The sequence below is a fragment of the Pteropus vampyrus genome, unplaced genomic scaffold (genome assembly GCF_000151845.1).
Source record: "Pteropus vampyrus isolate Shadow unplaced genomic scaffold, Pvam_2.0 Scaffold513, whole genome shotgun sequence".
Taxonomy (NCBI): Eukaryota; Metazoa; Chordata; class Mammalia; order Chiroptera; family Pteropodidae; genus Pteropus; species Pteropus vampyrus.
Genome location: NW_011889294.1, coordinates 196,132 through 210,536, shown reverse-complemented (window position 1 = coordinate 210,536; position 14,405 = coordinate 196,132). Strand labels below are relative to the sequence as shown.

The following is a 14,405-nucleotide window of genomic DNA, read 5'->3' as shown; positions in this document are numbered from 1 at the left end:
GTCTGCGTCTCCCCTTCCTGACACCTGCTTCTGAGGGGTCTGAGCGTCAGGAGGCCTGCTGGGGATGGGGGGAGGGCCAACCACCTTCAACACCCAGTGGGGCAGCCCTGACCCGCGTGCTGGAGGGGCCGCTCCAGGCCCACCGTCCTCCCTTTCCTGAGTTACGAGCTAATGGCCAGGCTTCGTCTTCATGGAGCCATACCCACAGAAGTACCTGTAGTGGCTGTCATTACGAAGGGACAGGAAGTCTCATGCTCAGGAGTATCCGTGCTTGCTGCAAGCTCTTCGTCACCTGGAGGAGAGAGTAAGCGATGCTCGTGGAACTTAAGGTGGGGGGGCGTGGGGGCCTCCCACGCCCCGCGGCTTCTCAGCTGACTGCAGACGCACTAACTAAGGCGTGGCCCTCGGTTCTGGGCACGTTATCCGTGAGTGCCATGTCACATGGCTCTACATCAGAGTCACAGGGAAGTGGGTAAGTGGCCCCAGCAGAGCCCAGTGAGGGGGAAACTCCAATTCAGATCCTCGTTTTTCATGGAACTCTGAGAAACTTGCTCCCCAAGCTTCCTACTCAGCCCAGGTCTCCATCGGCGCCTTAGAAACAGGTCATAATAATACAAAAGCCACTGAACCATCAAAGTCGAAAGGCTCAAAGGATAGCCTTTCTCTGTGACAGGAACCTTATTCCTCGTGGGAGTTGTCAAGTCCCCAGGATGCCGGCCCAGCTTGCCGTCTTTTTACGAAGGAAGCCAGGGACATGCCTGGGCCGGCAGCGAGGCTCGCCGGACACGGGCTACGGGAAAGAAACACCGAATCCCAGAAGAATCCAACAGGAAGACACGGAAAGAGTGGTGAGCAGAGAAGCCAGTGACACACAGTGTGATGCAAGTGGCTTTTGATTATAGAAATAGTAACACGATTTCAGAAGGAAAAGAGCAGCAGATCTCGACGTCCGTGGGTTGTGCGTGTGTGTGTGTGTGTGCGTGTGCGTGTGCATGTGTGTGTGGGGGGTGTGTGCTTGAATAAGTCCCTTCCCAGCACATCTGGACTTTTGTCGAAGCCCAGGTAGGAATTACACAAGGGGCGGCTGCATGCCAGCGGTCGGCACCATGCAGACGGTGGACTTAGGCTATGTAGCAGTGAGTTAGGAACGTGCGGGTGGCAGGTCGAGCTTTCCCTTTTGAACGAGAGGAAGTTTTGGTGGCGCAGACGGAGAAGCCAGACTGCAGGGGCAGTCCAGCCGCTTTGGGACTCTCCAAAGACCTTTTCTCCTCTCCCATCTCCTGCTGTCCCCACTCAGGGTACAGGGGACCTCAGATGACACGAACCTGAGAGTTTATCTAGTCTTTTTTCTGAAATAAGAAAGAAACAGAGGCCCGAGAAGATTAAGTGGCTTGCCCGAGGTCGCACGGCTGGTAGGTCGGGAATTCTGCATGGGTCGGCCTGATGGAAAAAGCAGGACGGTGGATCGAAGAAGGTGCCACCGTACCTGGCAGCTGGCCGTCCTGCCTTTCCTTCATGCACCTGATCTGGGGCTGCGTCCACTTCGTCATCCCGCACGCCATTTTGCAGACGCTCGTGGCAGGACCTCTCTGCAGGGCCCTGAATCCCTGGGCACACTCGTAGTGTACTGTCTGCCCCACCACGAAATGGTAGATTCTCTCCGAATCTTCGTGGTCCCATGGCGGAGGCTCTCTGCAGTGGCCTAGGAGAAAGAAAGCATGTCCTTAAGGCAAGCTGGGGGACGCGCCGTGAGCATGTCCCAGTGGGGAGGCCGGGCCTGGGTTCTCGTTCTTGTGTCCATTCATTCATTCATTCATTCAGTATGACTGAGAACGTCCACATGTCGGGAGCTCTGCTGGGCGCTTCGTGGGAAGGCACGAGGACCCAGTCCCTCCTGCAAGGAGGGGCCGGTCAGCGAGTAAGAAAGACACGTGACGGCAGAATGTGCCGCATGCTGTAGCCGAGGAACGGGTGCTTGCTACAGGGCCACAGAGGGACGAGCAGTTCCCCATGACGGGGAGGGCGTCCGTGACGGACGGGAGGGCTGAGGGCAGGCTTAAGCCGGTCTGGGTCACTGATGTGCGAAGACCGCCCTGGGTGTCCACTACTAAGTGAGGCAGCTGCGTCCTTGGGCTGCCGCCAGTGGTCACCTGGGACCACGGAGGAGGGACGAGAACCCTTGAGAAAGGGAGGGTGCTCACTGATCAAGCCTCGCCTGAAGCCTGCCCTACGTGACCCCTGTCCAGGCCTCTGAACAGTCCCCGTGCTCAGTAACTTTCCGCACCCCCAACTAAAACCCAAGTCGGACTGAGCTTTAACCCCAGAGATCATATCTTGCTCTGATTTAATCACGGGACATTTCCACCCTGCTCTCAGTCTGGGCATATGGAACCACCTGTACCCTCTGTTTCCCCGATATGGGAAACCACACGTACGCTCTCCGCCCACCCAGACCTTCTGGGGCCCGGGACCCAGTAGAGCCTGGACAAGCACTCTGTGTGACCCCTGTGCCCCAGCAGGATGCTCGCTGGTCCTGTCCCGAGCCATCTGCTCCGGTGTGGCACCTTGTAGATTATGACTGAACTCATGTTTTGGTCTCAAATAATTTCTTTTGCAGCCAGTGACATCTGGAACTGTCTGAACCCGTTTGACGTGCATTTGCTTCTTTCAAATGAAAACATCCTAACTAAGACACTCTGCAAAACATCCCTCAGCCAGAAGTAGCCCGTTAGCTCTTGAGTAAGGGCAGCAAACACTGACCTTCTGAGGAAACTTTCAATAACTGTGGAGGGTAATACGGGAGAAGTAAAGAAAGACAAACAATTAAATGTGCCTCGAAACAGCATTCCAGTACCCAATCAAAGGGATAAAAGGGAAAAAGCATCATGTTGCAACAGTGCACCTGGATTAGTCTTTCTCTTGTTGTTGTTTAATGGAAGCTGCAAATAAAGTCAAACTCTTAACGTAAGTAACCAGCGGGAAGGTCCCTGGTCTAATTCGAGAGATCTGAGGTCCTGGCCCAGTCCTTTGCCTTCCTCATCTCAGTGTCTTCGGCAGGTGGAAATGGTCCTCCCGCTTTCTGACTCGCTGGGTTCTGAGGCTCCGGTGAGATCACATGCAACATGAAACAGTTCCTCGCGAGGTTATAAGATCAGCATGGGACCGTAGGGTTTCGTAAGGTCAGCTGGTCCCCCGAAAGGTTTCCCGATGGGTCCTGTTCCCCCCTGACGTAATGGCTGCACTGCCGGGGGGTTCACTGTGGAAGGTGGTGGCACCGGCTGGGTGGTGGTGCTCACTCATCCGCAGCCCACTGTCTGCGAGGTGTTTGTGGGCACCGTTGGGACGGCCCCGCGTGCTTTACAGCCCTGGCACGAGAATCATTTTGAAGGGACTTGCTTTGCTGGCAGTTCATTCCCTTGTCCTCAAGACTGTTGTCTACTCATGTTTGTATCTCGTTGGCAGTGCCTGGCACCTCGAGTCCCAACGAAAGCTAATTGAATCGGATCGAATCGAATCGAATTGAATGAATTGAATAAAATTGAGGGACTGTTGTCTACTCATGTTTGTATCTCGTTGGCAGTGCCTGGCACCTCGAGTCCCAACGAAAGCTAATTGAATCGAATCGAATCGAATCGAATTGAATGAATTGAATAAAATCGAATCGAGTCAAATCGAATTGAATCAAATCGCAGTTGAATTCTGTTTAGCCAGCTCCCAAACCAGGGGGCAACCCCGAGCCCAGGTGGGCCGCAGTGAGAGCCCCTTGAAATGCTGAGCAAATAGCCTGCAAATGCCATGCCATGGTTCTTATCCCCATGACATCCTTGGAGGAGAGGAGACTGGGACCCACTTTCTTATTTGGGGGAACACATCTTATACCTGCAAGAGCGTGGGCGGCTCCTAGGAGTCAGCCAGACAGCAGGATCCAGCTCTTACCTGGAAGGGTAGCTTGGTCTGTGGGCTGCAGTCGGCTCTGCATATCCGTAGGTTTTCTTTCCTTCTGTTCTTCGGGTTTGGGAGGAACTTGCTTTTCACTGTTCCTACGGGCTAGAGAATATGGATGGAATGAAGCAAATAACTTCGCAAATGCTTAAAAGACAAAACACTTCCTGTATTCATTTACCCGGAAAGAGTGTCTTTCTAGCGCTTGCAACGTGCCAGGAAATGTCAGGGTGTGGGGTGACAAAGATGGGCCACACACGTGAGCCCTGGCGTTCGTGTGTGTCATGACAAGGGCCTACAGTGTGTTTCTGAAAGGACCGAAAGGTTTTCTGGTGGCATTTCGTGCATCCATGGGTGTCCCCAAAGGGGACTGTGTTCTGGCCATCGGTCCCTGCCCACGCTGTGCCCGGGCGCACGTGTGACGGCAGCGAGGACTTAGTCATGTGATGACAAGCAAAAACCTCTCCTCCAGCGGTGCGGCTCAGCAACGCCACCTCCGCCACCTCCGCCACCTCCGGGGTGGACAGACCCAGCCTGAGCGAGCTCTCAGGATCCGAAGAAGAAAGTTCCATGGCAAAATCACGGTTTCAGGCCAACTCGGGTTTAGAAAGCAGCGTGGGGGTCGTCATTCCCTACCAGTTCTACCCTGGGAAGGCGACCTGCCTGCGGTGTCCAAGCCCGTGGCTCTGCCATCCCCGCTCACCCTCAAGGTCGGAGACCTCGGTCCTCCGGGGATTCCAGTCACGTCCCACACTGAGAGCCATGCGCTCAGTGAAATTCCGATGTAGAAAAAGTCCAAGCGAACAGTCGTCTCTGCCTCTCTGTGTCCCCCGCGCCCTTCTGAGCGTCCCCCCCACCCGGTGCGACCCGCCCATGGGCTCGTCGCCCTTCTCGCTGCCTCAGCCCAGCAAGGGCGTCTCAGGATTGGGACAACCTTTTGGGCCTGTGGGGGTCTTTGGGGGGCATGCCTCATGCTCAGGAACGCCCGTTGCTGACTGGGGATGAGGGACGAGGTCCCGACAGACGAGGCTTTCTGCCTGACAACATAGTCACCCTCCAAAGAAAGCCCCAGGGGCCCAGCACCCAGAGTGACAACTGCTGGTGACAGATAAGACTCTAGAATTCAGTAGCATGAGCGTCTGTCTCCTTTTTACCCTGTCAGGGGAGGACACACTTCTTCCCTTGTCCTATTTTTGTACCTAGAACTTTCTCCTTAGGGTTACAGAGGTGGTCACTATAAAGGAAGTGTGGGGGGGGGTGGTCCCGGGCATCCCCAGGACTGCGCCCTGCTGTTTGTGGGTTCGCAGGGGTGGGGTGGGGTACACGTGCCAGGACAGCGCTCCGTGGTCTGGGGTGTGTCGGAGATCTGGACACGACAGAGTTAATCCAGCCTGCGGGCGGAGAGCGCCCACTCGAATCGGTTATTTTCTGTTTATGTTCTTTACGTGGGCTCATTCAGACTGTTCTTTTTTTCTTTTTCTTTTTCTAAAATTTGTGATAAAACAGGCACAACGTGAGATTTGCCGTCGAAGTCATGTTACGTGGACGGCTCAGTAGCATTAAGTACATTCACGTTGCTGCGGAGTTATTTTTTTAGTCGTTTGGCCATTATTAGTGTAAGTTCTGTTCTCTCCCAGCCCCTGAAACGTAAGATCCTTGAGTTCTGGATGTCCGGCCTCCCTAGACCAGGCCTCGGAATTAGAAGACGCTCTTTAAATATTTGTTTAGTGAATGAATATCCCAGGACCCACTAAAATGAGTTATCGCATAGTTCAGATCGGCCAATTTTCTGTCTCCGGAGCTGTGTGAACAAAAGCCAAGCCCTGTCTCCCTCTTTGCTATGGTTCTTCTCGTCCCCTTGGTCATTACAAAAGGAAACACTTACAAATCCTCACGCATTGACACTGGTTTCCCCAGGAAGGGTGGCCGGGGTCCCCCGTACAGTTCATAAAGGCCGCCCCATTGCTTATTCTGCGGAAGCCTCTCCTGCATTCACAGTTTAGCAGCGTGCCCACCTTGTAGGTGAGGGCCTTGAACGTGGCATATCTGACATCTGGTAGTCTGTGAGGACAAAACTCTGCAAAGAAAAAGAAGCATATTAGCAATTCAGGAGGTGCCAAACGCTCTCGCATTTAACCTGGCAGTGATGCCATCGTACATGTCTTCGTTTTATTTAAAGGATGTAGATACGCCCTACTTTTCCCCAGAAATAAACTCAGGCCGCCGCCATCGTTCTGTAGAAACCTCCGTATCGGAGATGGTTCGAAATTGAACTTCGACCAAATTCCTCTCCAAACTACAGTATATCTCAAAGTAAGTGAATAAAAATGAATGAGGTTTTATTCTGAATACGCCTCACACTGAGCAAGTAGAAAAAGAGAAGACGAGCCAGGGATTTGAAGAAAGGAGAGGAAAGCCATGCAGCTTTAATCGAGGGACAAAATGTGTATGCGAGAAGTACTTGGAACTAAAGACTGTCGGACTTTCTATCATTAATGATCCTGTACCATTTTTTAAAAAGAAATATTTAAAGTCCTTCGCTCAATGTCTGGCTACTAGGAAATGTGTGTTTTTCACCAACCTACCCCTCTCTGAATTTCCCGAATTCCTTCTCGTACCGCAAAGCTCCTTCAGCCTGCAAAGCTGGCTTCCCACTAGAGACACTTGAGGTAGTGGTCAAACGCCCGGCTCTTAATTAAGGGGAAGAGGGTGCTGGCCTAATCAGAAAAATGATTCCCCTGCATATCTTGTAACAAGTTCTCCTGCTTCAAGAAACTAGGTTTTCAAGAAATAGCCACACACTGGATAAAAGAAGTGGCTAGGAAGGACCACAAGCAAAGGGAAAGGTGAGTGGGCAGGGGCTTCCGTCCGCCACGGCCAAGCCTCTCCATCCCCAGGACGGACACTGAATCCGGGCTGGGGGTCTCACTCGCCACGGGCACCATCCGCCGATTGCTCACGCGTCTCTTGGGTCGTAGTGAAGCTTGTTTGTGCCCTTACTACCCTCTGCCCAGCATCCGGTCATCATGGAGACCACCCCCCGACCAAGACTCAGGACACTGCTGTTACCCCCTCGGACAGAAGGTGAGGAGAACACGGACGGCTCACTCCCCCTCTAATCTGTAGCAATAAGGCGAGAGCAGCAGTATGGAGGAAAAGAGAGAAGGGTGCTTGTCTAGATTCGAGCTCTGCCAGCTGACTGGCTCTGTAGCAATGTGGGTTTTACTTCTATAAGACCTGGCTTCCTTTTCTGTAAAGTAGGTGTGATAATAATTATTTTACTAATTTGTTTTAGAGATGTCGCGGTAACTTACAGAGCACCAGGCCCATGATAGTCATAGAAAAGATGTTAGTTCTGCTTTTGTCTTTTTTTCCTCTGTCCAGAAAAAGAGAATGGTAATTCACATAGAGACTGGGCTGAGGTTTACCTTAACCCTTAACTCCTACAAGAGGTCATCTCTCTACAGCCCATGTCGTTAGTACTGTTCACTGGCACCTGTCGCACATCGATACCAATCAACTTTTTAAGTGTCAAAAGGTAAATTTCTTGCTAAAACAAGATACGCATATAATAATAATAAAAAAAAAACCAACGGAGGAACGAAGCAAGGAGATCGCCTCTCACCATTGCTTTTCGACGTTGTATCGGAAGTCCTAGCGAATCCAATCAGAAAAGAAAAGAGAATAAAAGTTATACAGGTTGAGAAGAAATAAAACCGTCTGTGTTTGCAGATGACGTGATTATCCATGTAGAAAATCTGAAAGAATAGACCAAAAAAAACAAAAAAAAAACCCTCTTTGCACTAATAAGAGATTATAGCAGGGTTATAGGATACAAAGCTAATATACAAAAGTTAATTGCTCGGCCATCTACCAGCAATAAACAAGAGAAAATTGAAATGAAAAACACGCAATACCATTTACATTAGCACTCCAAAAATAATGTACTTGGGGATAAATCTAACAAAATACGTACAGGATCTATATGAGGAAAACTATAAAACTCTGATGAAAGCAATCAAAGAAGCACTAAACAAATGGAGAGCTATTCTATGTTCATGGATAGGAAGATTCGATATCATTAATACGTGAGTTCTTCTCAGTTTGATCTATAGATGCAATGCGATCCCAATAAAAGCCCCAGCAACTAATTTTGTGGACGCCAGCAAACCGATTCCAAAGTTTATATGGAGAAGCAAAAGATCCATTCAGAACAGCCAACACAATATTGAAGAACAAAGTTGGAGAACTGATACTACCTGACTTTAAGACTCACTTTAAGACTTAATTAAAGCGACAGTGATTAAGACAGTGTGGCATTGGCGGAAAAACAGACATATAGATCAGTATAACAGGCGAGTCCATCAATGAACCTACATGAATACAGTCAACTGAGCTTTGACGAAGGAGCGAAGGCAAAGATAGTCTTTCGACAAATCGTGCCGGAACACCTGGACTTTCACATGCAAAAAGATGGATCCAGACACAGACCTTATGCCTTTCACATGAAATAACTCAAAATGGATCATAGACCTAAATGAAAAACAAAAACTATAAAACTCCTAGAAGGTAAGAGGAGGAAGTCTAGATGACTTCAAGTTTGGTGATGACTCTTTCGATGCAACACCCAAGAAAGGCATGATCCATGAAAGAAAGGATTGAGAAACTGGACTTCATTAAAATAAAACATGTCTGCTCTCAAAGACACTGTCGAGAGAATGAAAACGCAAGTCACAGATCGGCAGAAAATATCTGCAAAAGACATATCTGACAAAGGACTGTTATCCAAAACATGTGAAGAATGCTTAAAACCAAATAAGAAAATTAACGACCTGGTTTTAAAATGGACCAAAGACCTGAAGAGCCATCTAACCAAAGAAAATGTACAGATAGCTAATAAGTATATGAAAAGATGCTCCAAATCATATGTCATTAAGGAAATGCAAATTAAAACAACAGTGACATACCACGACGCACCTATCAGAGTGGCCAAACTCCAGAACACCGACAACCCCAAACGCTGGTGAGGATGTGGAGCCCCTGGAACTCACTGTTTACGAGGATGCAGAATGATGCTGCCACTTTGGAACACAATTTGGCAGGTTCTTACTGTAGACTCCAACAATCACCCTTCTTGGCTTTTACCCAAAGGTGCTGAAAAGTTATGTCTACACAAAAACTTGCACGTGGATGTTTATAGCAGCTCCGTTCATAATTGCCCAAACTTGGAAGCAACCCCTTAGGTGTCCTTCAATAAGTGATGGATAAATAAACTGTGGTCCCTCAGACAACAGAATATCATTCAGCACTAAAAAGGAATGAGCCATCAAGCCGTGAAGAGACATGGAGGAAACTTAAATTCACATGACTAAGTGAAAGAAGCCCATGACAGAAGGCCTCATACTGTGTGATCCCAACTATGTGACATTCTGGAAAAGGCAAAACTATAGAGACAGCACAAAGATCAGCGGTTGCCAGGGCTTAGGGAGGAGGGAGGGGTGTGCAGGCAGAGCACAGAGGATTCTTAGAGCAGTGAAAATACTCTGTATGATGCTATAATGGTGGATACGTGTCGTTACCCATTTGTCTAAAACCTTAGAGTGTCCACTATGGACTCTGGTGACACTGATGTGTCACTGTAGGTTTATCAATGTAAGAACTGAGAAACAGGTAACAAGGAGGCAGACTTAAAGTCAGCCATATCAGTCCTTACGGGAAATATGAATTGAACACAGATGAAAAGATAGAAACTTTCAGACCAGGTAAAACACGGGGCCCAACTACATGCTGTCTACGAGAGAACACACTTGATAGGTTGAAAATAAAAGATCTAAGAAGCTGTATTTTGAAAAGGTACACATGAGAAAGTTGGTGTGGCTACATAAATATCGGAAAGTAGATTTTAAAATAAGAAACATTATTCATGTAAAATTAGTAAACTATCTATAAAATAATTACATAACTTAGCAAAATTAACAGTCTCAATATACAAAGAAGTCACTTGTGGTTAGTTCTAGATACTGGAAGCAACCAATCAGAGAATAAAAAATTTAAAAACAATTCCATTTACAATAGTATCAAAAACAAAATGCTCATAAATAAATTTACCAAAAACTTGCAAGACCTCTAAACTGAAAATTCGGAGTATTGTTATCGTAAACTAAAGAACTATATAAATGGAGAAATATGGAATTTATGGGTTGGCGAATTCTTTTTAAAAAATGATGTCAAGTCACCTTAAATTGATCAATAAATTCAATGCGATTACAATTTAAAAAATCCAGCACACTTCTGAGCAGAAATTTGGCAAGTCGATTCTAAAACTTCTTTGTAAACACAAACGACCTAGAATTTCTAAGACAACTTTAAAAAGATGTACAGATTTGCAGGCATCTGATGTTGAGACTCTGTAAATCTGCAGTAACCAAGACAGTGTACGTTGGTAAAAGACAGTCAAACAGAGTAATGGAACAGAATACAAAGCCCAGAAACAGACTCACACGTGTACATTCATCTGATTGTTTTGCAAACACACCGTGGCGATTCAGTGCAGAAAAGAATCTCTTCTCAGCAAATGCTTCTGGAACAAATGGACAAATGCACAGGGGGGAAAAAACCCTCACTTTGCATATAAAATTTTGTTTTATTATATATCTAAGTATAAAACATCTGTACACTAGATCTATACGTTGTAGATGTAAACACAAAAGTTAAAACTATTACGCTTCTAACAGAAAATAAAGGCAAATAGCTTCGCCAGCGAGGCACAGGCAGAGGTTCCAGAGAGGACGCAGACGGCACTAACCATAAAAATAAATTAAAAACTTCTGCTCGTCCTAAGACAGTAAGAAAACGAAAAAATAAATGATAGAGATAGACTTGGAGAAAACATTTGCACCACATGCATCTGATAAAAAGGCGGTGTCCTTTTTATAAAGAACAACAAATCTATATTAAAAGACACACAACCCAAAATATAAATGGACAAAGACTTGAAGGATTGCTTCTCCACATGATTCTCAATAAGCACTTGAAAGGGTGCTCGACATCTTTAGACATCAGGAAAAAGCAAATAGGAAACCACCACGAGCTAGTCTATTAGCATGGATAAAGCGGATCAAAGAGTGACCCCCCCAGACGCTGGAAAGGAGGTCGAGCTCCCAGGACTGTCATACGTTACAGGTGGGAGTATAGCGCAATACTGTTACTTGGGAAAACTGAAAATTTTTATTTTTCTATTTTTATTTTTTTTTTATTTTTATGCCTACATAAAAATTTTTATTTTTTTATTTTTATTATTTTTTTATTTTTATGTCTGGTCTTCCTAGGTGGCCTCCCATCCAAGTACTAACCAGGCCCGACCCTGCTTAGCTTCCGAGATCAGACGGGATCGGGCTTGTTCAGGGTAGCATGGCCATAGACAAAAAACTGAAAATTCTTAAAAAAAGAAGTTAAATATGTATCTACCCTATGATCCAGACACTCCACCCCTAGGTATTTATCCAAGAGGAGTAAAAATGTCCACAAAAACACTTACAGAAAATATTCATCGTAGCTTTAAGTAATCTCTGAAACATTGGGTTGAACAGAAGACAGACACAAAACAGAACATACTGTTTGATTACATTTAGGTGAAGTTCAAGAAAAGACAAAACTAATATACAGAAAGAAATCAGAGTAGGGGTCGCTGGTGCTGGGTGGGCGTTGACGGGTGTGAGGTCGCAGACGTGTTGATGATGTGGGTGTACGTAGTCGCCAAAATCCATCAAACTGTACACTTAAGAGCTGTGCATTTCACTATGAGTAATTTTACCTCAAAAAATTATTAAGGAGTATACTTAGCAACTTTGGTAATTATTAATTAGCACAAATAATCAAAGATTGACTTCAGATGCTTCTGATAACCACAAACCGAGGAAGTTTCTAAACGCATAAATTTGAAAAAAGGCGGACAGATTGCTTTTGGGGCCACTTGGTGTCCTTAAAAACTCTTTAATTACATAATAGTATGCTTTTCTAAAGAAGGCCATGGAAATTTCCAGAGTCATCGTAAATTAGCCTAAGTGTCTGAGGAGGTCGTGTGGGGACAAGGAGGAGGATGTTTTGGAACTTCTTACTGCCACAGTCTTTCCTCTCATAAAAGCATCTTTCCTGGCATTTGGAAACCCTGGAACTCCCTGATCTCTAGCCAAGGACCAGTGAAGAGCCTGGCCCTACCCCTTCCCCTGCAATGAATGTCAAGGGTATTCCCCGGGAAGGTAGCCCCTGGAGCATGGTTTCTTTCCACTCTAAGAGGAATAAGTCTGGAATATTCTCGGCCCCTGTCAGCAGGGTGTCATAGAAGAAACAGCAGTGTGACATCTGAAATGAGAATGGAACAGACTTTGTCTGTTCCGAAGTCTCGCGGAAGCCTCACGGAGGAGAATTCGGTTTACACGTCTTTAAATCCTCTTTCCCTATATTATCACTTGAAAATTTCTTCCCACAGCTGTCCCCTTTCCCCCTGGGTCACTCTGCAGCGGGCCTGAAAGCTCAGGACGCAAACTCGGAATTCTCTTTAGAAGCAGGGAAGGGAAATAGTTTGCTCTCTGTCATTTTCAAGTACAGTTCTGGGTGGAGATGGCACTTTCTCTTCTGAGAGTGTTTTAAGTGTCTGTTGCCCACAGACTGGAGTAAAACTTTAGACTACTAACCCGGTGTTGGGAGATGGGGTTCGGGGTTAGAACGTAGGCTCAGGGGACATTGATGTGGCCTCGGCTTTTAGCTCTTGTACCTTTCATGTGGGCAGAGGGAAAAAGAGACAGCCAGCACTGACTGTCACTTGTTAACCCTGAAAACCCCACGAGCTTCGGCGTCCACTGGAGCTAAACTGAGCTTTTCTGATGTCGAAAGCATTTCGCATCTTCTTCCAGATTTTTGCTGTGAGTGGTCATTTGAAAGACACAGGCAGGGCCCCGCGGGTCCCCCACTCCCTCGTCACACCCCACCTCCATCCTGGTTCCTGAAATACCACCCCAGGAGCTTCTCCCCTTGGGGTGCTTGTGGTTTTGTTGCCTCCTACTCAGCTGAAGCGTAACATTCATTGGGCACCTTTGGCCTCTTCGGCTGACACTAGCCACCTTCCTCTGCACTGTCACCAAACAGGTCTGGGGGAGAGGGGGTGAAGGTGAGGGACCCTAGGACACTCTCTTTCTGCTATTGTTTTGTTTTCTTTTTTTCCTCTGGCGGAGACTGGGCTTCTCCATTTCACTACGCCCATGCTAGGTAGGGAAAGAGTGGGCGTCTGGAGGATACACAGCAACAGATTTCGGGGTCCGGGCTAGCTTTCCCGTCTCTCGGGCATATGCTCTCTCCTTGAGCGTTAGACCAGAGCGTCGGCCACCCAACACTGTGCCCAGAAGAACAGGTGCACAGCTTCTATGGCCTGGGTTTCGAATGGAAGGTGAGAAGCGTGGCCAGGTGAGGTGGTCCCTTTTCTCCCATGAGTGACCCATCGCGCGATCAGAAGGACAGGGGCGAGAGATACAGGGGTCGTAACTGGATCCTGATACCCCTTCATTTTGTTTCTCATGCACGCTCAACTCCACTCCCCCCTTATAAAGCCACCGCTGTATGTTCACTCATTTGTTTTTAGAAAGAGGATAGAACTAAAATGATTTTTGTGCTGAGATCCTTTTGTGTCCCTTGAGTTAAGCAGAAATATCGGCACGCGGAGGGCAGTCGGTCCTCTGATCTGGGAGAGCGACATCTACGCTGGGTTAGCTCCAACCGGCAGGACTCAGGCTGACGTCGTTCACAGCCATGCTTCTCAGACTTCAGCGTGTACACTGTCTCCTGGGGGGCTCGTTAGAATGCACATTTGGATTCTCCGGGCGAGTGTGGACGCGAAGGCGATTTCTAACAAGCTCCCAAAATGCTGCTGGTGCTGCAACCACACGCAGAGTCGTAGCAAGGACTGCTGCAGCCTCCCTCTGGGCTCTGTCTGTCTCCTTGCTACCGCGTCCCCACAGCAGGTGGCAGCAGGGGCCTTTGGGTGCTGCGGGAGCTGCCGACAGAGCCCTTTGTCCCCCGGTGCTTTCTTCGGTGTCTCAGAGGGCACTGATAAAATTTCGTTGGCTGGAGGAAAGATGGGTTGTGGACAAGGGGATTTTCGTTTTCTCTGATGTCGTTCGAAATGACACATTGTGGCCCACGCGAGTGACGTGAACGAGGAGGAGAAGGAAGGGGCTTCGAGATTGTGGACCGAGTCTGAAATGAGCTTCCTTGCTCTGCGGGTGAATCGAGGTCAAGTTACGTTTACCCACAGCCCGGCCAGCGCTCGATTTCCAAACCGGAGCCCATGGCTTCGTCACTGTGCCTCTGTTCTTCTCCGGTCTCTACAGTAGAGACCGGAGATGAGCAACAGAGCAACTCGTTAAGCACAGAAACGTCCAGATGATGGTTTACTAAGCTCTGCATGAGGA

General features: G+C 47.8%; 1 protein-coding gene and 1 pseudogene across 1 annotated transcript in view; both read right to left on the bottom strand.

The window, feature by feature from the left end:
• IL2RA (interleukin 2 receptor subunit alpha) overlaps positions 1-14,405 on the bottom strand; it is a 42,674-nt gene that overhangs the window by 3,031 nt on the left and 25,238 nt on the right. The window contains exons 2-5 of the mRNA XM_011383329.2: positions 5,828-6,019; positions 3,937-4,047; positions 1,487-1,702; positions 215-292 (exon numbers count right to left, since the gene is read on the bottom strand). Coding sequence (XP_011381631.1) covers positions 215-292; positions 1,487-1,702; positions 3,937-4,047; positions 5,828-6,019 — 597 coding nt within the window. The remainder of the gene's footprint in view (positions 1-214; positions 293-1,486; positions 1,703-3,936; positions 4,048-5,827; positions 6,020-14,405) is intronic.
• On the bottom strand, positions 11,249-11,364 carry LOC111733016 (annotated as a pseudogene).